The 27,408-nt window shown below is 36.8% G+C and overlaps 2 protein-coding genes across 2 annotated transcripts in view; both read right to left on the minus strand.

Annotated features, from left to right (window-relative positions):
- Positions 1-9,529, minus strand: part of ANKRD60 (ankyrin repeat domain 60) — a 73,684-nt gene extending 64,155 nt beyond the window's left edge. Inside the window, exons 1-5 of the mRNA XM_044659635.1 lie at positions 9,265-9,529; positions 6,692-6,822; positions 5,802-5,967; positions 2,807-2,971; positions 1,670-1,748 (exon numbers count right to left, since the gene is read on the minus strand). Of these exons, the coding sequence (XP_044515570.1) occupies positions 1,670-1,748; positions 2,807-2,971; positions 5,802-5,967; positions 6,692-6,822; positions 9,265-9,529 (806 nt within the window). The remainder of the gene's footprint in view (positions 1-1,669; positions 1,749-2,806; positions 2,972-5,801; positions 5,968-6,691; positions 6,823-9,264) is intronic.
- A 12,665-nt stretch (positions 9,530-22,194) lies between these two features.
- The window catches only part of LOC123233566 (serine/threonine-protein phosphatase 4 regulatory subunit 1-like), a 65,098-nt gene continuing 59,884 nt past the window's right edge, over positions 22,195-27,408 (minus strand). Inside the window, exons 21-23 of the mRNA XM_044659636.1 lie at positions 25,881-26,015; positions 24,571-24,712; positions 22,195-23,278 (exon numbers count right to left, since the gene is read on the minus strand). Coding sequence (XP_044515571.1) covers positions 23,124-23,278; positions 24,571-24,712; positions 25,881-26,015 — 432 coding nt within the window. The 3' untranslated portion in view covers positions 22,195-23,123. The remainder of the gene's footprint in view (positions 23,279-24,570; positions 24,713-25,880; positions 26,016-27,408) is intronic.

Consider the following 27,408-nt stretch of genomic DNA (forward strand, 5'->3'; position numbering starts at 1 on the left):
GTCAGATCTCTGGGAAAGGAAAGACTTTAAAACCAAGCAAGAGTTAGAGAAAATTACAAAATGTAAATTAAATGGTTTTGATTATATTAAGCTAAAAAGCTTTTATACAAACAAAAAGAATGTAGTCAAAATCAGAAGGGAAACAACAAATTGGGAAAAAATCTTTATAACAAAAAACTCTGACAGGTTCTAATTACTCAAATATACAAGGAGTTAAATCAATTGTATAAAAAATCAAGCCATTCCCCAATTGATAAATGGGCAAGAGACATGAATAGGCAATTTTCAGGTAAAGAAATCAAAAGTATCATGAGAAAGTGTTCTAAATCTCTAATAATTAGAGAAATGCAAATCAAAACAAATCTGAGGTATCACCTCACACCTAGTAGATTGGCTAAAATGATAGCAGGAGAGAGTAATGAATGCTGGAGAGGATGTGGCAAAATTGGGACATTAATGCATTGCTAGTGAAGTTGTGAACTGATCCAACCATTCTGGCTGGCAATTTGGAACTATGTTCAAAGGGCTATAAAAGAATGCCTGCCCTTTGATCCAGCCATACCACTGTTGAGTTTGTACCCCAAAGAGATCATAAATAAACAGACTTGTACGAAAATATTTATAGCTGTGCTTTTTGTGGTGGCAAAGAACTGGAAAAGGAAGGTATGTCCTACAATTGGGGAGTGGCTGAACAAATTGTGGTATATGCTGGTGATGGAATACTACTATGCTCAAAGGAATAGTAAACTGGAGGAGTTCCATGTGAACTGGAAAGACCTCCAGGAACTGATGCAGAATGAAAGGAGCAGAGCCAGAAGAACACTATACACAGAGACTGATATAATATGGTAAAATCGAATGCAATGGACTTCTGTACCAGCAGAAAGCAATGACACAGGACAGCTCTGAGGGATTTATGGTAAAGAATGATGCCCACATTCAGAGGAAGGACTGCAGGAGAGGAAACATAAGAAAAACAAATGCTTGAACGCATGGGCTGAGGAGGACATGATTGAGGATGTGGACTCGAAACTACCACACCAAAGCAACTAACAACAATTTGGAAATAGGTTTTGATCAAGGACACATGTTAAAACCAGTGGAAATGTGCATTGGCTATGGGTGCGGGGAGAGCGGGGGTTGAAGGGGAAAGTAGGAGCATGAATCATGTAACCATGTTAAAAATGAATATTAATAAATGTTTTAAAAAATTTTTTAAAAAAAGACTTTCCATCTTGAAATTCCAGGAAACGATCACCTTTCATTAAGCAGAGAATCCTTTTTTTAAAGGTTTACCAGTTTTCTAAATTGGGTTTTGAGGATATAAGTTACTAGACAGGACAAGAGGAAGGGGAGCAAATTGGAAAGCTGCATAAATGAGGTTGATCATTGATGGCAGGCCTGCAGCAAATGGAGGGTGGTTTGGGGTAAGCTACAGTGGTGGAGAGGAGAAAGGGTGAAGAAAGAACACTACTGCTGGAGAAGGGGCAGCTCTACTTACTTCACAATGTATATCTAGGTTTCCAGGCTTCGCGACACACTGGGGGACACCAGGGGCTCCGTGCTCTGCCATACGTTTACTTCTTTTTTTTATTTTTGGTTTCAGTCTTTCTTTTCCACAAGATAAAGTTGATTGGTATGCCTGGGGACAAGACAGAAAAGACCTTACTTGTGATCACAGTTTGTGGTCAGGATTATTTCTCTCCGCTCTCTTGTGAATGGAGACGCAAGTGCAGGTATGAAAAGGACTATCAATAAGGGGAGCAATGAATTTATATGCAAATAGGTGTCAAGCTGAATTGAACAAGGAGCCTGTGCCATACCTAATTTGTAAAATCTATATTCCAAGGTTCTCTTGCAGTGCAAAAAAAAAAAAAAAAGTTTGTCTGCTTTAAATAGCTGACTAGACATGTTCTTCTGGAAGGAAGTGGAAGGGAGAGGAATATTATAGGAGAAGTGAAGGGGAAAGTCCATGTTCCCAGAAACCCAGTTTTTCAAGGATAAAATACCTGGATCCCCTGACATCAAGAACAGGCTAAGGAATCATATATTTTGTGATCTGAAATTTATATAATAAATAGTTTGTGTGCTTGCTCAACACATCACATTAGATATCTGGGGTAACACTTTGTCCCAAGGGTATACCCAAATCACCTACTAGCATTTGGCTAAAACAGGACAAGTCCTAGGTTCTAGACAGAAAAGTTTTTATTTTGATTTTGTTGTGGCCCTGTAGAGTCCTAGTCCCAACTTTTTCCCACAATAACCTTGCAAAGTAGAAAGTGTGAATTTTATTAGCATTTTACTGATGAAGAAAATGAGATCAAGAAAGTTTAAGTGACTCCTCCATGGTCGAATAATTCATAGTGCAAAGACTAAGGTTCAAAAGACAATCTCCTGACTGCATCTGTGATGTTCTTTGCACTATGTCTTGCTGCCTTTTAATTATCTGAGTCACTTTGGGTAAGTTTTTAAATGTTTTTCAGCCTCAATTTCTTCATCTGTAAAAAAAGGTGGGGAGGGAGGGGGAATGGAGAGATAGATAGGTTCTGTTTTAATAATTGTCTTTCATTGTAGTTCTTCCACTGTTTTCATTTTTTTTAAGTCTATTGGAGGAATCTTGGATTGAACTTTAAAAATTTCCCCAAGTAAACATCGGAATTCAAAACTTTTAGAGTAAGACTCAAGACTTTATATATTGCCCTTTTCAGATGAGTTCTGGCAGCTGAACAAATATCATCAGAATGGAAGACTCGCTTGTTTCCAACATCAATTCTTCTAAAAAAAATCAGTTCAACTTGCTTACTTTTCAGGCGGCGTGCTACGTCTGTTGCTGTTTCTCCCTTAAAATCCTTGTCACTGAGATATGCCCCATGATCAAGAAGTAGATTTATAGTGCTGATTTGCCCTGCGGCTGCAGCAGCATGAAGAGGAGTTCTGCCTAGTGGTGTTCTACCCTGACTACTGGTTCCTGCAAAAAGAAATAGCCCATGCTACTGTTTTTGTTTTTGTTTTTAACCCCATGTGCAAAACAGCACATTTAAGTAACATGTTCTGAGACAACAGGAATGACAGAGTACTCAAATTCTTTATATTTATATAAAGTAAAAAATTCTTTATATTTATTTTAAGAGAACAAAACTACAACATTCATGAATATATTTCTTAATGGTGAATTCCTTGCAAACAGGAATCAAGTCATTGACCTGCTGCTTTGTATTGTCACCTCAAATGGGATGGACACATAATAGGAGTTTATTAAGTACCAGGGAGGCAGCTAGGTGGCTCTGTGGATAGAGTGCGAGGCCTGGTATCAAGACTTGTGTTCATACCTGGCCTCAGACACTTAGTAGTTGACCCTGGGAAAGTCGCTTCACTTCTGTTTGTCTGCCTTAATCCACTGGAGGAGGAAATGGCAAACCACTCCAGGATCTTTGCCAAGAAAACCACAGTCACACAGGAAGGAATAATAACAAGGTTCCAATCACACAGGATTCTATTCAATTTGAGCCTTTTCTGAATGAGGCATTATATGCTAAGGTGAAGGAAGGGGAGTAAGAAGGGACAAATGGGAAGTCAATATATATATACATATATTAGAAGCAAATGCTTAAAAACTTAATACACATAAATTAGGCACATATTCGAATTCATTTTTGTTCACTTGTGGGGTTTAAATTTTTAAAAAGATTATTATAACACTGGTGCCACCAGTAATCTTTCTCAGAAAAAAAAAGTTTCTTTAACCAGAATATTTTCCATGCCTTTAAGACAGTTTCACTGCGAAAGAAAATTCCACTTAAGATATGACCAAAAATTCAAATGCATCAAAGTCTTCTGGGTTATGAAAAATGCATATTTTATCTTGAAATGTGAAAAATCTAGATTGGTACTGTACAAAAGGGTTTGATGCTGCAGAAGTCTACAAAGTTGTAAGTGGATGGAAAATAGGATTATCCGCTGGTCATAGGTTCACAGCATCTAGAAGTAGGAGATTCTTTGAGAACTTCAAGTAGCAATTCTCAATTTACAAATGAGAAACCTAGAGCCAAGAACGGGAAGTAACTTGTTGAAGATCATTTGGAAACTCTAGTCTTGACTCCAAATGTAGGGCTCCTTTCTACCATGCTTCTCTCTTCACAGACATTTTTATTAATTACAATAAAATTTGTATTGCACATTAGATTTACAAAGCACTTTCTCCTCATAATCTCCTGACACAGATAGTACAAAAATTGTTAGCCCCATTTCACAGATGAGGAAATTGGAGCTCAGAGTGTGATTTGTCCATGGCTAGGATGTAATTAAATGTCAGAGGCAGGACTTAAAGTAAGACCTTCAGAAATCAAGACCCTGGGGTAGCTGGGTGGAGCAATGGATAGAGTTCTGGGCCTGGAGTCAGGAAGACTCATATTTCTAAATTCAAATCAGGTCGCAGACACTTACTAGCTGTGTCATCCTGGCCAAGTCACTTCGCCCTTTTTCCCTCAGTTTCCTCATCTGTAAAATGAGTTGGAGAAGAAATGGTAAACCATTCCAGTATCTTTGCCAAGAAAACTCCAAATGGGGTCAGTCAGAGTCAAACACAACTGAAAAATGACTCAACATCAAGAATTCAAAGCCATTATGCAGGAAATGGTCTTGGGGAGAATGGACTCTGCTTTGTTATGTTTTCAATTCTGCTCCACCATTTCTGGAAGGGTTAAGGATTGCTTAATTGCATTAGATAGCTTTCAATGAGCCTATTTCCATCATCTATCTAGATTCATATTGTATTTGGTTTTCACTTCTAATGCAAGTAACTATACAAGTAACAAAAAGATACAATATTTTATATGTTTTATTGTGAAGCTAAATTGTGAGCTCCAAGAGGACAGGGACAATAAATTATCTCTTAAGCACCTAAAGTGTACACAGGCATTGTACTAGGTGCTAGGGAATTTATTTCAATCTGTGAACATGTATTAAATATCTACTATGTACCAGGCACTGTTCTGAAAATATAAAAACATCAAAAAATCACAGTCCCTGATATAAAATATTAAAATGTTTCAAGAAGGTGAAGCTGAAGTTCGGTTGGAGTAGAAGGTACTAGATCAGACATAGTAAAACCCAAGCTAGCTTCAGCTTCAGAGCCAGGGCTGAAATCAGTACTGAATCTCTACCCCAAAGTCTCAAAAGCTAATTCTCAACATGCAAAGATATGGGTTAAGAAGGAAGGTCAGAAACATAACTTGTGTTAAAAAAGAAGTCTAGTTGGGAAAGCTTTAGGAGAAAAAAGTAGGATATAAAGTGGAGGCAGCCAGATGGCTCAGTGGATAGAGTACTGGGCCTGGAGTCAGGAAATACTTGAGTTCAAATTTGGCCTCAGTCGCTTGCTAGCTATGTGATCCTGGGCAAGTCACTTAACTTCTGTTTCTCTTAATCCATTGGAGAAGGAAAGAACAAACCAGTATCCTTGCCAAGAAAACTCCATGGACAGTAGTATTGGCTTGATATTGTCCATGGGGTCACAAAGATACAAATACAGCTGAATGCCAACAGGATATAAAGTAGGGTAAATGAAATGTTCATAGTTTTATTCCTTCTGTCTTAAGTGTAAAATAAGGATCATAAGCATCTACCTCAGAGGGTTGGTGTGAGGTCAAATTAGATAATATCTGTAAAGTGCTTAGCACAATGCCTGCCTGGCAAATAGTAGACAACAAATGTTTGTTCCCCCTCCTCTCAAATCTTATGCATGCAAATAGTACTACAATAAGAATTAAAGCAAAATAGAAGCTACGAGGTATAGATATTACCATTTGCTAGGAGAAAACGTACAGCTTCCGAATGGCCTCTATGTGCTGTAATATACAAAGCCACGAAAGCTCGGTCATCTATCCATTCCTTAAGTTTCTCTGCTGTTAAAAGTAAAGAATGTGGAGTTCTGTATAAGGAATCTTCAGTAACACCTAGACAAGATAGCTGGCAAGAAAAATGGAATTACCATGTAATAAGTAAATCATATAAAAACCTAAGGATACTTAATAAATTCAGATATCCTTTATTAGGAGAGATGTTCAGTTATCTATCCAGCAGTTTCTGGAAAACAAGGAAAGATTCTGACTGAGATAAATTGGTATAATGTCCTGAAAGATTGGAAAATGCTCTGAAAAGGACAAGTGGCACTAACAATAATAATAGCTAGCATTTATATAGCACCTACTATGTGCCAAGCATTTTACAAATATCTCATTTGGTCCTTGCAACGACCTTAGGAGGTGGGTGCTACTATTATTCTCATTTTAGTGTTGAGGTTAAACTAAGGTAAATGAAGGTTAAATGACTTGCCCAAGGACACATAGCTAGTATCTGAGGTGGATTTTAGCTCAGGTTTTCCTGACACTAAGCCCAGTACTCTAACCACTGTGAAACCTATCTTCCTCAATTTGTATAATTTTGTATAAATAGTTAAGTAATACTGATCCATTTGGAGGAGGAAAGAAAACTTGTTGAGTCATAAAAGGGAAAAAAAATTTCAAATCAAGAGACTGAACAGAAATAATATATAGCACTTGATAAACAAGGAAGAGCAATTCTTTAAGTTTTATGCAGACATTTGGGGGGGGGAAAGCTTCAAAAGAATCTTCTTTAAGATTTATACTTACTTCATAAAGAATAATATTCATTTAAAGAAGCATGAAAACACCTTACTAGAGTCCCCTTCCACAGCAGCGAAAACAAGTTCTTTCCATCCATCCTGTGGCCAGATATACATTGAAAGTGTTCCACCAGGAACAATATCATGGAACGCTAATGTGGAATCATCCATCAAAACTCCTACAGGGAATTTCCCCACACAAAAGAATAAGATATTAGACATAAATTATTAACTGAATAGCTAGATTGGCTGACCTTTGATGTTAAAAAAAGTTGAGGATTTTGTAAACAAATCTCATTTGATAAATTTGTACAAATCAGATTTATTGTATTTATGACCTTTTAAAAATGTAATTGGGTTCTTATATCAATAACAAAAGCCTAACAGAAGATAACAATGACAATTTAAAAAAAAATTTCAACCATAATATGGAAAAATGCACAAGTCAGTAAAATCAATATATGAAGTAACTCCTTTGCAAGTATATCTATTTAAAAGTATATTAGAATAAAATGTGCTTATAGTTTTGTACTATCGAGTTATTGTTACACATAATATAAACATAAACTATAATTCATATTATTAGTAGCTAGTGGGATGTCAATGCCTTATCTTTCAGAAATGTTAACTTGTTAATGGAATATTTACAAGGTCTAACTCAAATATATTAACATGTGTCTAATGTTTGCCAGAATTTAAATATATAATGGACATAAGATCACATATGTGGATGTTATAACATCATTTCCATATTATTAATTAGTTTCTACAGTATTTGGGGAAGGCTTCTATGAATTTGTAACTTGGAATATTACTTTCAAGAATATAATGTAGTTTTTATTAAATGTTCTCTTAAGTTAACTATGCCCCTCTGTTATTGTTTAGTATTAAACTGCATTTTTTCACAACGAGAACAAGAGTAAATATCAATCCAATTACCATAATTTCCAAATGAGAAGAATAAGGGTCAGCATGATATTGTTCAAATGAAAACTATATCTACAGTATATGTTGTTAGAAACTTGGACTAATTAGGGAGCTGGAAGACATTAATTAAGGTCCCACTTATAGTGTCTGATGATTATGAAACTGAATGAAGACCCTATCCCTTTACAAGAATTCTTTAAAAAATTATTGAGTGCCTTATGTTCCTGTAAGGAAAATAAAAGGTATGGATAATAATTATTAATATTTTAAAAGAATCATCAACATATTTTAATGGTTGATTATGTTCGACATGAAAAGACTAAAAAATGGAACAAAACAGAAGTCTAGCAGATAAATTTCATTTTTTATATAGTACTGTAAAGTTTACAAAGCATTTTTCTCAACAACTCGTGAGATAAATAGCACAAGCATTATTATTCCTTTCTTTTCTTTCTCAGTTGAGGAGATGGAGAAACAGTGAAAGTTTAAATGGTTTAAACCCCCATAATCACAGTTATAGTTAATGGCAGAGCCTTAGATTCAACTCTAGGTTTTCTGACTTCAAGTGAAGTACTTTTTATCACTAAGTCATATTGCCTCCATATTAGCACTTAACATCTTTTTAAGGATCCAAGAGGATTTCCTTCCCCCTTCACCTCCTCCAAAAATGGAGTTTGCATGGGCAGGAATTATACTTTTTTATCTTTGCATTCCTAACACTTAAATGTTTGTTGAATTGATTTAATCAAGTATGAATGCTTCCTTCAAGCCATAGTTAAAAGCATGTGAATGCTTAGACTACAAGTATACATATTCCAAGCTGGTTATAGTGCTAGATTCTTTCCCAGATTGGTAAGGTTCACCAGAGCTTCTACCAAAGCTTTTGAACTCTTAGGATCACTTTTCACACCAAAATAAAGAATCAGAAGATGACCTTAGTGGGAGATATTAATGAATAAAGTAAAAATTTAAAAATCAAAACAGGTCCCACTGGTTTTAAAATATAAAATTAAAATTTCTCTTTTAGGGTTTCTTAAAAGCTGTTCAACTTGTTTCAGTGTCTAAAGGGGGGGGTCTGCATCAAAAATTAAAATATTAAAAATGAAGAAACATTTGGCAAGACTACTTTGCTATTCATCCACCTTCTCTCCATCATTCCTGCAAACATCAGTTCTTCACATTCTCCTGGCCCAGTTTAGAGTCACTAGTCTTAAAAAAAAAAGCAACCATTTTTATGCTTCCTTGAAGCACATTCCCCACCCCACCCCTGCCTGCCTGTTTCAGTGCAAATAGGGAGATGAATCATGTCCCCCAGATTCCTAGAATTTTGGCAACAGTGAAAAGGGGAAAAATTCATGGTTCCCACACTGATTTGAGGGACTTAGGTTGAAGGAAGCCATCATGTGATTAGGATCCTGAACTTGAGCAGGGTTTTGAGATCTTTCTAGGCATTTGAGGTCCGATTCCCCAAAGCAAGAATCTGAGGTCTAGGCTCCAACAGGGTGAAAGTGGGGATGTGAGTTCTGTGGACTAAGAAGAGTGATGGGATCTGAGGGTCCTGGTCTCAGGCATTAGGTGAGGTCTGGGGTCCAGGTTCTAAGCAGAGAAGGCCGACTGGGGGTGCTCGCAGGGAAGATGTGGGGTGGATGCCCTGAAGGGGTCAGGTCCTGGGCAGGCGGCACATGAGGCGCCACCTTGGTCCAGGTAACAGACGCGCTGGAAGTGGTAGGGAATCCCGGACACCAGATCTAGCTCCTCCCTCAGTTCCCGCAGGGTGGTTTCGTGGCGGCAGTTGTGCAGTCGAAATATCTCGCCAGTCTCCTCCAGCCGCACGCGCAGAGAGAACTGCTTAGCGGCACTGCCCAGGCGGCTCTGGGGAGTCAAGCTTGTTGCTCGCCGCCCGACGGCCCGATAGAACGATGACCATGGTTGGCTGGACGTTCGTGGTTTGCCTAGCATTCTAGCGCTCATGCGCCGCAGCCGCCGACGAGACTTGGCACTGGTCCCCCATCCCCGACCCCTCCCAACCGGGCCTGGCCCTGAGCAAGGGCCCCTGCCCACTCTGGGGTCCACCGCATCTGCGCCGGGTCAAATACAGTGGGTACTGACTGCGTTGCCAGGAGCAACGCTTTCTGCTTCCTCCAGGGCCTTGTGAGGAGAGCACTGGGGCACAAACATGCAGGGGACTGGGGGGAGGGAGGGGAGAGGAAATGAATGGGAATTGGCCAGCCGGGACCAGGGCCAATCCCGGGACCAGGGCCGATCCCGAAGCCAGGTCGGATCCTGGGCTTAGCGCTAAAAGTAATCTGCCTCTTGGGCCATCCGCTCCATCTCCATATTAGTCTTCTCAATATCCTTCAAATGATACAAGATAATTCCCTCCTTCCCCCACCCCACGTAAGCTCCTTGAGGACAGTTGTATCCCTAATACTTTAGTGTTCATAGAACTGATTTAATCATGTGTGAATGCTTGCCCCACACCAGAATATTTTGGGTTGCTGTGGCCAAAATAAAATCCGTTGCCTGCTGGAATAAGCCTTTGTCCCCTTAGGAAGCCCATAGTGACAAGAACACATTCCAAGCACATATAATACATAGATAGTGAAAAGATCAATATGGCTATATAGGATGTCCCCAAAGTTGGGGAACCTGAGACCCAGACTGAAAAGTGATCCAAGGTCACCCATCAGATAACTGGAGATAAGGCTTGGTTTAGCACTAATTGTGATCTCCCTTTGGAAGGTCAGAATGGATGTGGGGGCAACACATGTATTTTCCTCCACTCTGAACCTATGAGGGCTTTTCTAACAGGGAGGAGACCAGGGATGTTAAAAGAATGTCTGGCCTGGAGCCAAATGAGCCAGGAAGGCTTTGGTAGCCCTATGCTGTGAGCTCCACATGCAGGTTTATCCCCAGTAGAGCTGAAGGATCTGGATATTTTTGCCCTTTAACAACCCATTTGGCAAAGAAAAATACAAACTACTTCAAGTTCATAGGCCTTCCTCTTTCCCCCTGAATTCCCCCTAATATCCAAATAAATATGTCTTCAATAACCATTTACTATCACACAATATTATTTACATCACATGATACTCCAAGTCAACATACTTTTGGAGGAACAATATATTGGGTGTCTGATGCCACTTGGTGCCTGGCTGAGGGGGCCCAGCCCTCATCATCTATATGTCTCTCTCAATCTCCCTCATATAGAATCACCATTATTAATAACAGCAATAATATCTGACATTCATATTTGTATATGCACTTATATGTGAACAAGCTCAGCAGATGGCTAACTAACAGATTGAGGGTAACTAATGGACCACAAACTCGTTTGTGAGTTAGATGGGGCATTTACCCAAGCATTCAGAGCTTTCCCCCATTGAATGGCCAGATGAGAACAATTTTTTTCAAACAGCCATGAGAAAGAGAGGAAGAGAGGGAGGGAGAAAGAGAATGAATTGTTTGGCCCATGACAATCCATGAAAAATAAAATATGAAATGGTTCATAAAACTTGTCTATCAGCCCCCAGTTCTGCAGCAATGTCAGTAGAGTGGTAGAAAAAGGGGACCATGGATGCTGAGAAACAAATTGGTTTAATACAATAAAAAAAAATTCATAACTATGCTACTGTTGATACACTGAATGTGAGATCCTTCTTTGATATTACTAATATGCCAACATACTTCTGGAGGAACTGGATTTTATATTAATATATAATTTTATATTTATATATAAACATACTTACATAATTTTATATTCATATATAAGTATACTTTATGTGCATATTGTACACAATTATGTCTAAATATATATTATACCCCATAATACATATTATATACATATAATTGCTTACAAATATACACATATATCTTCTTACTATAAATTCAAGCATTGGGGGGTTGGTCATATAAAAAGAATGAGGCATAACAATTGGACAAACTGGGAATAACAGATGAGCAAATGGGCTATGTGCTTCTGAACCACTCATAGAATGCTTAAAAATCTAGACAAAAGCCATCAAGACATTAGACAAATACACTGAGGACTTATGATAACACACAGACAAGAATTATTCAGAATGAGAAGGAATGGATAAGTTGGACATGTGTACCTTTGGAGGAGAGTCTAGCAACATCAAAATGTTGGGGGTCTGGGGGGTAATACCATTTGGGAAATGTGATGTATTATCATCCTCTTTGCTTGAACTTGGCTTAGACTTTTATCAAAGTCAAGAACTTGAAGGATTTTCCTGTGGAAAAGGTATTTGATATCATCAGCATTATTGATAGCCATAATAATATCTGGCATTTCCATGCAAAGTTTTTATGGTTTTATAAAGGACTTCACATACAGTATTATTCAGTCCTTGCAACAAGTCTATGAGATTGGCATACTGTCATCCCTAGTTCAGAGATGGGGAAACCAAGGCACAAAGTTTATTATAATTGACAGACAAACTCTTTAAGGTTTGCAGATTATTTCAGGACAACAACCCTGCAGGGTAAGTAATGACTTGTCCACAGTGAGTGGTCACAAATGAATTCTTGTCAAAGGCAGAGTTCAAAGCTGGTGATAACTGTGGTAAAGGACATTGGCTTTACAATCAGATGAACTGGGTTCAAAATAGCGTGTCTGAACCTGGGCAAATCCCTTCATCTCTTGGCCTCAGTTTAGAGATCATCCAGTCCAGGTCCTTATTAGCTCTAAATCCAATTATCTTAAATTGTTGAGGCAGAGTTTAGTTTGTTTTAAAGAAAAAACTTCCAGACAATTGGGGTTTTGCAAAAGTGGGATGACTCGGTCTCCTGTACATAATATGTGGTGTGAATGCTTAATAAATGTTTGTTGAGGGGGCAGCTGGGTAGCTCAGTGGAGTGAGAGTCAGGCCTAGAGACGGGAGGTCCTAGGTTCAAACCCAGCCTCAGCCACTTCCCAGCTGTGTGACCCTGGGCAAGTCACTTGACCCCCATTGCCCACCCTTACCACTCTTCCACCTATGAGACAATACACCGAAGTACAAGGGTTTAAAAAAAATAAATAAATGTTTGTTGAATTATCGCAAAGAGAATTCCAGTTGGGGGTAGAGGTTGGACTAGACAACCTCTGAGGGCATTTCCAACTCTCAGATTCTATGGTTCTTTTCACTTTTTTTTCCAGCAAATAGGAAGAAACTGAGGCAATTGTCAAGTATTTGGGTGTTTTTTTTTCCAATATTTTTTATGTGTATCTTTGAACTACGGATCTTCTTTCTGTGAAGGAAAAATGTCCTGTATTTGATATCCATATTTTCCATTGAGTTCTATTGTTATCCACATATGGGGATACCCAATTCCTCACATAAGAAGTCTAGGCATGAACCATACTTTAGCTTTGTTTTAGAGAATTCCCTGACTAAGGCAAGAACATTAATGTCAAAGAAAATTTGACTGCTTTAGTTGGATAAAGTCCACCAGATGGAATCAAGTCTGGGTCAAAAGTCCTTTGAAGGGGACTGGACTCAGGACTGGAGCCATAAGGTACATTTTTTTAAAGTATATACTCATATATGTACGTGTGTGTGCCCTCAAGAAGCTTAAATTGTAATAGGTATTAACACATAGAAGAGAAGGGCCTTTTGGTCTCTTGAAAGTCACAGAGACAGTTAGTGCAGTCATAGGGCAGCCCACTTTTTTTTCACCTCTTTTTGGAAATGGTAATGCTTTAATTACCATTCCCATTCCTCTGTAGAATGTAAATTAATTGAGGGAAGACTGTCATTTTTTTGTTTTGTTTTCATATCGACAATGCTTAGCACAAATGCCTGCCACGCTAGTAGGCTCTTAAAAGTCCCATTAATTAGTTTATAAGTACATAAATAAGTATGATAAAATGTAGAATGTAAAAAGGGAAGGTAATTAGAAATTTATCTAAAATGAATCCATTTTATATTATTTTTAAAATTAGGTGATTCTATGCATAAAATGTGAATTAAAAAGGAACTTTTTTCAAATGTCTAATGACAGCTTTACTATCTCAAAAGTGATGGTTATCTTCAGCTCAGAAAGTGGATCCTTAGTGTTAACTACATCTGGAGCTGAAGGAAGACCCCAATATATTCATTGTTATCTTCCCACATGACGTAACTAGCATTTAGGATTTTTGCAACTTCTACATGAGTACCTTATAGGATACTTGTTGCTACTCTAGGGGTACAACTGTCAAGTTGTAGTTTCAGATTTAAAGGATCATGGAAATTTAGAAGTGGAAGAAATTGTAAAAATCCAGTCCCACCCTATCATTTTGCAAAGGAGGAAACAGGTCTAGGGTGGTTAAATAAATTGTCCAAAGTCACACAGATACTAATTAGCAAAGCCAGGATTCTAATCCAACAACTTTGCCTACAAATCCAATTCCATAGCCATTATTATTTAGTTCAACAAATCGATCAATTTATATTTATGAGGCACCTGTCTGCCAAACACTGTGCTATGAACTGGATATAGAAAAAAGAATGAAGCAATTCACACCTTCATTAAACACCTACTGTGTATAGGACACTGTTACATACAAAAAGTTCCTGACTTCAAGAAGCTGAGATTATAACAGGAGTTAACACAAAGAAAAGAGCATTTTGGTCTCTTGAAAGTCACAAGGATAGTAAGTGCAGTTGCAGCACAGCCCATTGACACCCCTTTTCAGACATAGTAACGTTTTAATTACTGTTCCTAGAACAAGTTTGAAGACAGTGAAGATAGGGAGTACATGAGTGTATGGGATGCAGGTGGCAAGAATGAAGTATGATGGGTCTGGAGGCACCAAAATAGAAGAACTGAGATGGAGATTGGAGCAAGCAAGTATCGAATCATCAGGAGAATTTTAGGTGAAGGCTGGATTAGGTTACTTGTCATGGACTGTTTGTGTACCAACATTCTGTATTGTAAGATTAAAAATATCCAATAACTCCTTTATTAATAATAACTTTAAGTAAAGGATAGTGATAGCCTTAGCAAAGAGGAGGATCCCAGATGGGGGGAGGGGGTTGGGGGGGGCCCCTCGGGAGAGAGAACAAGGAGGAGAGTACCAGAAGAGAGCGAAGGCTTTCTTTATCACAACTTTATCAATACAGTGTAAGGATGCAACCTGGGGACGAAAGAGGAAAGGGATGCTGGGTAATGTAGTTCAAAGGTACAATTACACAGTACAACACTTTCTAAACCCTCTAGACCAGGGGTCTGCAACCTTTTTGGCCGTGAGAGCCATAAATGCCACATTTTTAAAAATGTAATTTCATGAGAGCCGTACAGTGCTCACAGTGCGCGCTCCTGTAACAGCGCCTGAAAAAAAATTGATTTTATGGCTCCTGCCCTCAAAATAGCCAGATATGGCTCAAGAGCCATATGTTGCCAACCCCTGCCCTAGACATTCAGAAACTTGAGGTCTAAGCTAAAAGGTCTTGGCTAAAAGACATTGATATTCATAAGTATTAAACATAGTATTTATATAAAGTTTAAATGTCACAGAGATGGGGCACTGATATTTTTTCTTATACATACTTCATATTACCTTTCCCTCCACATTCTACTTTTAAAAATATTTTATTTGTTTGCATGCCTTTCCTCCCCTTAGATTATGAACTTCTTGAATGTCAGAGTTTAAAAAAAAATTTATTTCACTTACAATTTTTTTTCACATTGAATTTCTTGAATAGTACTCTATTCCAGGGCTACATTCACTAACTCTTAAAGGGAAGGTCAGATGAGCCCACATATTTGTGGAAGTGTTATGATGATAATAACAGATAGTTTGGAGAAGCAGATAAATGTGTCAGGGCCAAATAGAGCTTTAAGTCAAGAGCCAGAGATTGACAGGCTACAGTGAGGAAAGGAGGGGGTAAAACACTCCTGATTCTCAAACCCCTCCCCCTCTCACTGCTTCTGCTTCAGTTGGTAATGAAGACAGGAATAAGATTCTTCTGGTAAGTTTCTGTTATGGCTGAAACCCCAATAATATTCCTTTTCTTTAATTTATATGCCTCTCAGGTCAGTTAGAGGAGATATAACAGCTAGCTATCTAACTGTTGAGGACAGAGGAGATCTTAAACTGGCAGCCAACAGGATTCAAACTAAATATACAGACTGAATTGTAAGTATCTTCCCAAATAATTATCAGGCACAGATTTGAAGGTAAAAAGTTATATTAGGAATTAACAAGGAAAATTAGAGAAGTCAATGAAGGTTTTAGGATAAAGGAAAGGTGACCCTGAACTGTTAAATTGATGCCCCCTTTCCCCTCCTCACTGGAGGGGATGAAGCACTTAACTAAAACTGGCTCTCTTGCTATAGATAAATATCTTACTCTCTAATCACTAAATAATTATATAATTATATTAATGATGGATAGTAATAACAAACAGGCTAACTCTATGAGTAGAAACCACTGACTTAAGCTACAATGGCCACCTCAGGAGAAACCCCAAGTCAGGAGAGACAAGCAGAGTGTCTGCTCACATCCACTCCCACAAATTAACTGTCTTCAACCCTTCTCAACTGCCCCTCACCCAAAGTTCTCCAGGGGGTCCCCTGGAACTCTGGGTGAGGCTGTCCCTGTACCTTTGCAGGGATTCCATGCTTTGCATCTGCACACAACAGAAGGCATCTCAAAAAGTCCAGGTTTTTGGTCCCAGAGCCTGCTTCACTGTGCAAAGTCCCTCTGGTTATAATTTAAAACAAAAACCAAAAATCTTTTTTTTTTTTCAGGAAAAAGAGATCTCAAAATATGTTTGGAAAAATACACTTAAAAAAAAGTTATTTTACAAAACCAAAATAGCAAATTGTTACCAGAACTATTTATATGAGGGTATTTTCCCCAAAACATGACACTGGTACAGTTGACAGAAAACTACAGAAACTATTATTGTTCATTGACTAAAAAAAGCTTTGGATTTAGTAAAGCAAAATGCACTAGTAAAGGCTCTTATTTAACAAAGTGTCTCCTATGTTTAGTGATGGGGAAAGAGAGGCTCTGGGGTCAAATCCCTATGCTGACCCAATGTGCCAAGTTACTTACTCTCCCTTAGTGGGTCATGTTGTAAGATAAATTAATAAGATGTTTAAGATTAGTTTTTTGGGAGGCTTTGCAAACAGGCTAGAGGAAAAAGCTTGACTGTCAGCCATGGACATTCTAAATGGAATGAAGGGAAGAAAACTGTTTGCCCTTGAGGACTCTGGAAAGGGAGAGGGTGTAGATGCCTTAACTGCCCAGTAAGGATCCCAAGGAGTGTGGAGTTACCACTGAGAAGAAAAACCTGCCAGGGAAGATCAAGTGAGCAAGAAGATCTAGCTGGGGTGGTGGACATCCCAGGCTGAGGCAAGTTCCTTGGTTAGCATTTCCTGGATTTACCTTCCTGTGGACCCATTTCCTGTGCCATCAAGAGGAGCTGAAGTGGACATGACTTTGTGAGAGACCCATTTCCCTTCTAGTCTGTAATAGTCTGATTAGTGCAGTGTAGGCATTAACTCATTCTCCCAGCCGCTGTGTGGTCTTTAGTGACTTGATTCAGTGTGACCTCTCCCCATTATCCCTGACCCTCAATTATTATTAAAACCCCTGTTTATAAAACCTTTGTCAGTCTACTCACTTGGTAGTTTCACACACTCTCTGGCTAGGTGGATCTGTGTTGGCAGCTGGGCCTCCAAATGCCAAACCTATTCTAAATTGTATTTCTCCAGCTTCTTAGGTCCCAACCTATTGTTCATTCTTGTCTCTTACTCACCCTTCTGAACCCAGATAAAACTATAAGTTAACCCCAGTTTTTACCTTAAGAGTCACAATCTCCCCATCTGAAAAATGAAGGGATTGGACTAGATGACCTGAGGCGATTTACAACACTGGATTTGATTCTTTGCAACTTTTAGGGTCCTTCAACATTCTTTTAAAATGTCACAAATAACTTATAATGTTCTAATGAAAAAAAATGCAAATTCCTTCAGTGAAGAGACAGTTTTTAAAAACTGTACTTCAGATCTCTAGCACAGTGATGGAGTAAGCTCTTAATAAATAAATGCTCATTGGATTGCTATCAAGGAAGGCATAAACCTGGGCAATGTTTGCTCAGACTTGTTTGTCACAGAGGCCATTCAACAAAGAAATCCAAAAGGGACTGGAACTCTCCATAAGTAGGAGTTCTTAACCTGGAGATGACAATCCCAAAGTTGCCTTGGATGAATTCTATAGGGTTTAAGAACTTGCATTGGGAATGGGGGAAGATCACACTTTTATTTCAATAATTGGTTTCCTTTGTAGTCCTATGTGCTTTATTTTATGCATTTAAAATATTATTATAAGAAGGTATCCCTATGCTTCACCCAGTCTGCCAAAGTGATGGGAAAGCTGAAAAAGTTGTCTGCTGTATGTAAATGATGAGATCCTCCAGGTATTGAGGGTTGACTTTGTGATTTCATCAAACCCTGGAACATTGCAGAGCCTCCTAAATGAGATTCATAATCACTTTGCTTGGCCTGACTATCCACAAAAGAAAAATCAAGTGGATGAGAACCGGTGTCTGGTGTTATATTGAATCTCTGGGAGCTTGGAGTTCACTCGGTGATTGACAGGTGGATCGGTTGGATGTCGGAATGTTCCCAGAGAGGCATGCAGACTCGGGAGAGGGAAGTTGGTGCCCTGGCAGAGGTTCTGGGTCTTTACCTGTGCTTGAGGCTGGAGATCAGTGGATCCTGGTCTTTGGGGAAATTGAGACTTGCAAACACAACCCTGCAAGCTCCTCCTGTGTTTCCTGTGCCATCATCAACCTGTATCAGACCACCATCTCTGTTTCTACTGCCCCTAGATATTAGGAAGTCAATCATCTTAGTCATCTAGGCTTCCCAGGGCCTGGGAGGGAACCAGGAAGTGGGCAGGAGAAGAAGAAGAGGGTGGATAAAGGGTGGATATCTCAACTGATTAGGCTTAAGATCTACTGAAGAAGAAGCTGAAGATTACACAGCAGTTTGCCTGCTCTGGTGTAGCCCTGGTCAGGCTGTACCAGAGAGAAGCTATCATCTTGATTCCTTCATTTGCCTGCAGTTAGAGATTCATTATTATCAATTTAAAGTAGGGTCTTCCAATACCTCTATCCCATACCATTATCCTTCTGTGCCAAATATATTCAAAGTTTAAAGTACCTTCCTGAATTGATTATTCAAAGTTTATTTGGGAAGGGAGTCACGCAGTCAAATTATCAACGTTACCAGCTGAAGAGCCCAATAATTAATATCAATTAACCACAGGTGGGTCCTGAAGGGATAACATACATTGACCTAAAGGATCCTGCCTGGGCAACTGTTATAAAGGAGAAGTGTCATCCTATCCTCTCTCTGTACTCCATCTACATATACATCTAATAAATAGATAGGTATCCTCCTTTTAATTATAACACTGGTGAGTGACAGGCATTTGGAAGGACAGGCCAGAAGTAGTTCATCATCACAATATAGCTTTGACATACACACTGCAGATAGGAGTGAATTAAGCCCAGAACTGAACAGGAAGGAAGAGGGTAGGCAGAATTGTTTAGGGGAAATTTTAGGTCTTTCAGAGAACCCAGGCTATTCCCAGATATAAAATCTCATCTTTTTAAGTCCAAGAGAGAGCATTATACTATAGTGAAGTGTTGGCTCTGTGGTAAGAGAACAAAGGCATCAGCAGAAGAATCATAGAACCCATAGAATATTCATCTCCAAAGAATCCAAACTGCCAATCACTCAAAGGGCAATGAAGATAGGTTCTGTGTGTCTAAACAGGCTATGCCCCATATTATTGCCAACAAGTTCTGTGAACAAAGATACGAGAGACGGGATATGAGAGAAAAAAATGCAAGCTGATAGTCATGTAGCAACAATTAAGAAGGACAGTCCACATGCTACATACAGTGGCCCCTTCTTAATGCTAAGAGATCTGGAGGGAGGAAGGAATCCCCCATCACATTGCATGGACTCACTATAGATGACTTTCAGGAGAACACAGACAAAGGCTGACTACACAGAGAGAGAAGGCATAGGGGTTGTCATCTGCAGCATTAGAAGTAGTACCCCCAAAAATGAGAACACAATGCACTGAAGGATTGATAGGTGTCTCCTAACTGAAGAAAGGCCTATCAATTATTGCATGTGACTGCAACAGTATTTTTGTGCCATAAGAAACAAAGAATATGAAAAACTAGAGGCCAAATATCAGGGAAAAAAGGACAATGTGAATACTAGGTTAAATCTTTTGGAGTGAGTTTTTGTAATCTGATTTTTTGATCCAGACATGAATTTCCATTAATTCTAGCATACAAATTCCCTTCTCTGATACAAGTGACTCTCACAGGGTCATACTGTAACATATCTGGGGCAGGACCTAAACTTGGGCCTCCTCCCTACTCTTACCTATTACTTCACATTGCTTCTCTTGTGATAGGGAGGGTAAATAATCAGTAAATAACAGATGTTTAGGACAGTATGATAAATAATCTCTTGAGGTAATGTGTTGGTTGCAGTATAGGTGTTTGTTTCTCTAGTATTTTTGTTTGCTTATTTGTTCTTATCAATGGAAGCCAATAAAATTTCTATTAAAAAAAGAACATATACATTCCATAAAACAATCATAAGGTTTATTGAGATAAATACAAAGTTACATAGATTCTATATTTTGACAATCAGTGGCACTTCCAGAGTGTCCCCATTTATTTGGGTTCTAAAACACTGTTTTCTGTCACTAGGGCAATATCCTATTAGATGCCATGTGTATATTATTTATATAACATAGATAACAGTGAGTTTGAATTCTCAACATGACTACATGCTTTGGATTACAAGTGCCTGATAGTTTTCTACAGTATCCAAACAATATTGCACCACTAATGTTAATTTCATGTCCCGTAGTAAAATTTAAATTAAATTCTTGCTGCTGTTATAAAAATGTACCTTTGTGGCATGTGCATTTAAAGTACACATTTTTGCATAATTAAAAATAAACCGACTTGAGGAATTACATGTAAATATAGTTTTTAAAATCACCATAATATACCTTGTCTAAAAGAGCTGCCTTGGTCATGCTTAAAAATCATATTTCCAGGATGAAGGAAAAAACTGACATCTTAGAAAGATGAGCCATTTCAGCAGATCTGCACATTGCCTGATGTTAGAAAGTTCTACATTTTCCCCTCTTCTAATGCATGCAGATATCCTTTTACATAAACTTAGAAAGTGATATCAAAACCTGTCAAGTATTTAAATGGCAATGAATTTTTGGAGTTTGAAAGGTGCTTAAAAAATTGTTAATAATGGAAACATTTCCATTTTGGAAAAGTTAGAAAATAGCCTATTATTTAACAACACATCCAACTAAATATTCTGTGAGAAACATAACTACTATGTTTTCAGTGAGTCATTGAAGAAGAGACTATTAATAAAAGCAGGAAGCTTAGAAGTGATGATCAGTTACAAACACCAAAACATGTATCTATGTACACTTTTTTAAAAAAGTACAATCAACACTAAGAAATTTAATGGTAGGAAAAACAAAATGGAAAGTAAAAGGAGAACAATTTAGAAAATCTGAGTTATTTAAAAATACTCAAATGTTAGAAGTAGAAAAGATATTAAAAGCTACAAAAAATACTTTTTTTGCAGAGAAACTTCAGTCATAAAAAATTTTGCGTTGGAGAGGCATTTATATTAAATCACAGAAAAATTTTAATGTACAACTGGAATTTTAGAGCTTAAATTATCCACCAAAGCACTAACAACTTTACTTGTAAGTTCTAAAAGCATGTATGATCTATCATGCAAAATTCTAAACACAATATGAATATAATCTGGTAGACTTTGGTATAAAATTAAATCCTACACAAAATACAAAATTCCAGTTGAACAAATTCTACTTGCTGCTAGGCTAACAATTTACTTGATGTAACAATCTTAATTTCCAGACAATAAGTAATCAGAATTGCTTGTTATATAGCAAAACTGTATCTCCATCTATTTACATTAGCTAGCTCTATTGGATGTTTGAAAGTTCTTATTAAAAAAAAGTGTACCCTTCATGTACTAACCTGTACTTGACAAAAGTTGGCAAAAGTGTTTCCCCTACAAATTAAAAGTCAATAATATCTTTTGACATTTTAACCCATACTGTTTATTTTCCATCAAGCCCAGAATGGTATCCATTTCTCTGCATTGTCTTGCTATTTTTTTAATATAATAAGCTAAAGAGAATGAGAAAAAATGGCCACCTGTACCAAGAAATTCTGTCTCTTCAGAAAAACCTATTCAAACTTATTAGGGTAGTATAGCTCTAACTTATACTCCCTCTACAGGTTACTCTTAGAATAAAACTGGAATGCTTATGTTTCATTTTTCAAAAGGAAAAGAAACACAAAACTTTACATGGACATATTTATATGTATTTAGATTTGGGCTTTTGTAGTAAATAGACCACAATAAAAAGTAGAATAATCATCTGATGAAAATTGGTCCACATAGATCAGTTTCTCCTTATTCTAAACTGTACACATAATGTCTAAATTCTGTGTACTTAAAGATAAACTTAATGTTGTCTTCCCCTCCCACCTCCCCCTGCCATGATCACTGTTATGGATAATATGCATATTGATTAGTTATTAGTTACCTGCATTGTTTCCTACTTCTGTTCAATTTCAAGAACTATGGCTAGTTACTACCGGTACATTTCAACCAGAAAATTTCCTTTCATATTCATAAATGTGCTAACATAACCAATGAATTGTTTTTATATCATTTTATTCCTGTGAATGGCCAATATGTACACTTATGAATATAATATAGTTCCAGCAGCAAGAGAAATAATTAAGTGCTTAAGAAAGTTCCAATAACAGTTTATAAGAATAAAAACTACAATATAAAAAGTTGTTATACATTTTCTTTAGTACATTTAAGAAAATATTATGTATATTCAAAAGCAAACACAAATCAGGCTAATTTGCAACAACAAAGTAGAGTATAAATGAAAATGGTGTATTTATAAGGTTTTAGTGATAGGAGGTTGACACTGGAATAATATATTTTCTTCTGGCCAAGAATTATTCACATATGTACAATATTTCAGGTAAAATAAAATGTGACACCATAAACTATATTAAAAAGGGGTATCAGTGCATCAAAATATACAAGTTTACTAAACTTCAGGCTTTAAAGCTGGTAGTAAACTACTTTATTATGAAAAATAATTTTAAATAATATGGTATAAAATTACTATCAGGCAATCTGATGGTATGAAGATTCTGGTTATGCATCAAACTAAAAAGATCTACACAGTATTGGCTCATTTTCATAGGGGAAAGGCAAAAGCAAAGTAGGCACAGCATAACTGAAATAAGTAACTGTCCAATATGAAATGTATGTTGCTGCAGATGACAGTTTTCATTTAGTAAGTGTTATGAATATAAGATAAGAAGTCTTTTCTCTTCAGGCAGATACAAAACAGTTCCCCTTCTTCATTGTTACCATAAAATGATATGAAGGTTATACAATCATAATTCAGATTTAAAGCAAATTAATTCTGTTTTTCTAGAGCAGCTGTATCCATAATATTTCGTTTTGGCTCTAGGGTGGCAAAAAAGGAAACATCCTGGTCTCTGTCTGACTGCAAGGCTAATACAGTTTCTTCAACAACTTCAAGATGAGGGTTACCAGCATTTCTAAAATAAGCTAGAAAAAAAAAAGAAAGTGAGTAGTTTTGATCACATTTGTCACATGTACTGAGTTCTGATATTAAAATTCCAGACAAAAGAATATCTTTCCTTGAAAAACTAACCCACAGAACTAGAGGCCCACTAATTTAATCAGTTCTCTTAATGAAAGAACTTCTCTTAAACTCTGAACTGCCTCCTAGGTCAGAACTTTCTGAAAGAAGATTCAATCGAGCACCACCAAGAAAACAAAAAAAAAATGTAACTTATTTTCCCTTAACTATCCTCTTTAATCACTCTCCCCCCATCCTGAACTCATGGTCTAAGTCCTGGCAAAGATTAATTCATCGATTGGATCTTATTTATTCTAAAAGCACTTTTTGGCCAGGTGTCGTTTTGCACACCCATAACCTTTGCTAGTGAAGAGACTGGTGAAACAACTGAACATAAGAGTTCTGGGCTGAAGTAGGTAAGGCCAATCAAGTGTTCACATTAAGTCCAAGACCAGTATGGTGAGCTCCTGAATGCAGGGGGCATTACCTCAGGGCTGCCTAAGGCCAACTAGCTCAAATCAGAAATATTGGCCAAATATTTCTAATATTATATGTCAAATATATGTCAAAGTTCCCATTCCAGTCAGGGTAAGATGGGACTAAGAAGTAACTGGAAATTCAGGAGCAGTTACTACTGGATCAAGTAATAGGGAGACCTTGTCACATATATATAAATATATATGTATATTATGTATATACATATGTATATATAAATAAAATTAAGTCCTGTGTGGATAATGGATAGAAATGAGTTCAAGACAACTTTCCTATTGCTCTCTTCAGATTAAAAAATTTTTAATTGGTGGGAATGAGTCCCCAACCACAAGATTGACCTATATTTGTATTTTTGATAACCACTAATATATAGACATTTGTCTTTGTCTAAGAAATGAAATATTCTCACCCACATCAAACAGATCATTAAAATGATATGCCTGAATGGCAACAAAACAAACCAATAAGTCTACAGAGAATGTTAATACAATAGTATCGGTCTATATTCATTTAACGATTTATGGCTTTTTCTATTGTTTCATTTGAACTTCACAAGAGTTTGTGAGATGGGTAGTATAAATTGGAAACTAAAGCTCAGAAAGATAAATGATTTACCCAAGTTCACACAGCTAGATGGCAGTAGGACTAGGACTGGAATTTCTATTGTCTCATCTTACACTCTCTCTACCATACCAAACTACCTCTTTAAGTAATGATAAATAACTTAAAAAATTTTTTCTATTCCCTCCAGAATTTAACCTACCTTTTTCCAGTAGTGTTTGTCTTAGGGCCTTGGCTAGCAAAACCCTTACATTTGGCACAGGATCAGAAGCAAGACTTAAAAGACTGGGAAGTAGGTGTTCCACAAACTGGTCTACAGGTATACATTCCTCTCTTACCACTGCCTATGAAAAAAAATTATACATGCAAGTAATCAAACCCATTAACAGAAGCTCATGTTAGTAAGCCACATTTTTTCTATGAAAAATTCTTTTGTAAATCAGGACTTTCCATGAAAATGGATATGCATGTGTTTTAATTTAAAACTTCAACCACTCTCTAGAAACAGATAACTATTTACTTTGAGATTCATAAAATGTGCATTATACTTTAAAAACTAGTAGCTCAAATGTATAATATATAATAATAGCAATAGTACCTTATGTTTTCACATTTGATCCTCATAACACTTCTTTGAAGCACCAGTTCAAATACTATCTATATTTTAAATATTTTACAAATCTAAGGCTAAGAGAGACAATTATGAATTGCCCATTAGTAAGCCATAGAAGTGAGATGAGAATCTAGCTGTGAATTTCTAACCTAAAATTCTTTTTCTAGGCTAGCTTTCTTACTTAAAAGTATAATAATACAGTGGGAAATCATGGAACTCAACTATTGAGTCAGCCAAATTTACTATATGTAGTTGATCACCATAAAGAAGATTGATCTAGTACTATAAGAGGTACTAAATTGTGATCATTTTTTTTTCTTTCAACTCTGATCACAAAAAATAAAAAGCTAAAAGGAAATCATTAATGTAAATCATTTCCCCTTCTCCTCCCAAACGAACTTGCTACCATAAAAAATGTCAAATAAAGTGTGTAAGTTGACATCCCACATTTACAATGCAGGCATAAATAAATCCTTGAGCAAAAGAAGCTTTTTTGAAATTAAGTATAGTTCTGTTATATTTAAATGTCTTCATCAAAAATCTCCTGACAAAGACAATCACTCGCTTCCTTCCTCAAATGGCTAATTCAGAGTACAATTATAAAGGTGAGGACTTTAGTTCAGGATTCTGAGTGCAACTCAAATAAAGGCATAAACCAAATGAGTTAGTAATGTAATAATGATCAAAGATCCTTTATTTACTATAACTAAATATGTTAACTACTAGCCCAATTTATTAAGCCTCAGTTTCTAATAAAAAGGGAAATGATAGTGTACTAGACTAGATAATCATTAAAATGTCCATCATAGCTTTAAAAATTAATAACTATGATTCTCTCTAACAAAGTTATCAGCCACCTAGTACTTGTGCATACTGGCTCAAAGAAAATGTATACTAACCTGACAAATGAATGCAAAAGCTTGCCTTCCAACCCATTTGGGACAATGTCGAAATCTGATTATGAGTTCATTGATAAAATTTAATCCCAAAGCACTTGCATTGTTTGAATAGAACTTCTGCAAAATTGCTACAACCTGGGAAAAAGATTAAAAGACAGATTAAAAAATTGAAAGTCATTTATTTGTTTTGGCAATACAATTTTAATGTGAGGCTTTTTAATATATATTTTCTTCTCTTAATTATAGGCATGGTAGAAGATTGTTATCTTAAGTTATGAGACACTGAAGGAAAAAAATGCTCCATAAAAATGAAAATTTGAAAAAAGAAACACTGAAATACATATTGCTGTGCCTTTTCAAATTTATAAACATTTTCACCTGAACAATAGCTAAGCAAGACTTTTGTAAAAATGATAGTAAATTACTAGTTCAAAAACAATTTTCCATTAGTGTTGGACTGATGAAGGTTAATATCAAACAATACTGTTGTTTCCACAAGAGCTGATGTCTTATTTTTATTCAAAACTATTTTGTAATGTAAAGCCCATAACTTTTAAAAGAACAGCAAGTAATTTGTATAAACATTTAAAAATGACTTCTCTATCATCACTGAAAAATATATTTTATAAAAAAGTATTTTGCAAAATGACATTCTGTATAGAGTGTACAAATCATGGCAGTTAAAGAGAAAATGCTTCAATCTGTAGTTTTAGAAGAAAAATGAAATTTTTGCTCATATTCTCTCTCTCTCTCTCTCTCTCTCTCTCTCTCTCTCTCTCTCTCTCTCTCTCTCTCTCTCACCCCCCTACTCCCCCACTCCCACTCCGCCCATTCCCCTTACTAGCTTAAAGGAGATCCACCGAACTTCAGAAACTTTATCTGCACACAGTTTTAGTGCAATATGCATTAGATAGTCATAAACATCATTAGGGCTGTAGAGTTCCAAAATCAGGATCAGTTGTCTAAAAAAAAACAAACAAACCAAACAGAAAAACCAATTATCTTTAAAGAAAGCACATTCACTTCACTTATTATTTATTCCCTGTTCCTTCAAACAAGCCGGGGAAAGGGGAGGAAACTGAAATAATTTAAAACCATTAAAAAATTGAACAGGTAGTCCTAAAAATCTTCCATGCCAAAGGGAAATTAAATTAATTCCTCAATTAAAGGCAAAATCAATGAAATTTCACTATACCATTGATGTTCTTTCAAATGCAAATCAAAGCCCCATTCTTATGCTTTCCCATGTATGGCTAAGTATACAAAGGTTAAGAAGATTAAATAAAAAAAACAAAAAAATTTGTTACTAATGCTTAGAAACAAAGCTAAGAAAATCTACTCACTCCTCACAAAAAGAAGTGTTTATATAATAATAGCAATATTATAAAGACAAAAATCTTTGAAATACTTAAGAATTCTGATTAACACAATGGCCAACCATAATTCCAGAGGAAACAAAGTGAAATGTGTAATCCACTTCCTGTCATAGAAGTGAACACACACACACACACACACACACACACACACA

The sequence above is a fragment of the Gracilinanus agilis genome, chromosome 2 (genome assembly GCF_016433145.1).
Source record: "Gracilinanus agilis isolate LMUSP501 chromosome 2, AgileGrace, whole genome shotgun sequence".
NCBI lineage: Eukaryota > Metazoa > Chordata > Mammalia > Didelphimorphia > Didelphidae > Gracilinanus > Gracilinanus agilis.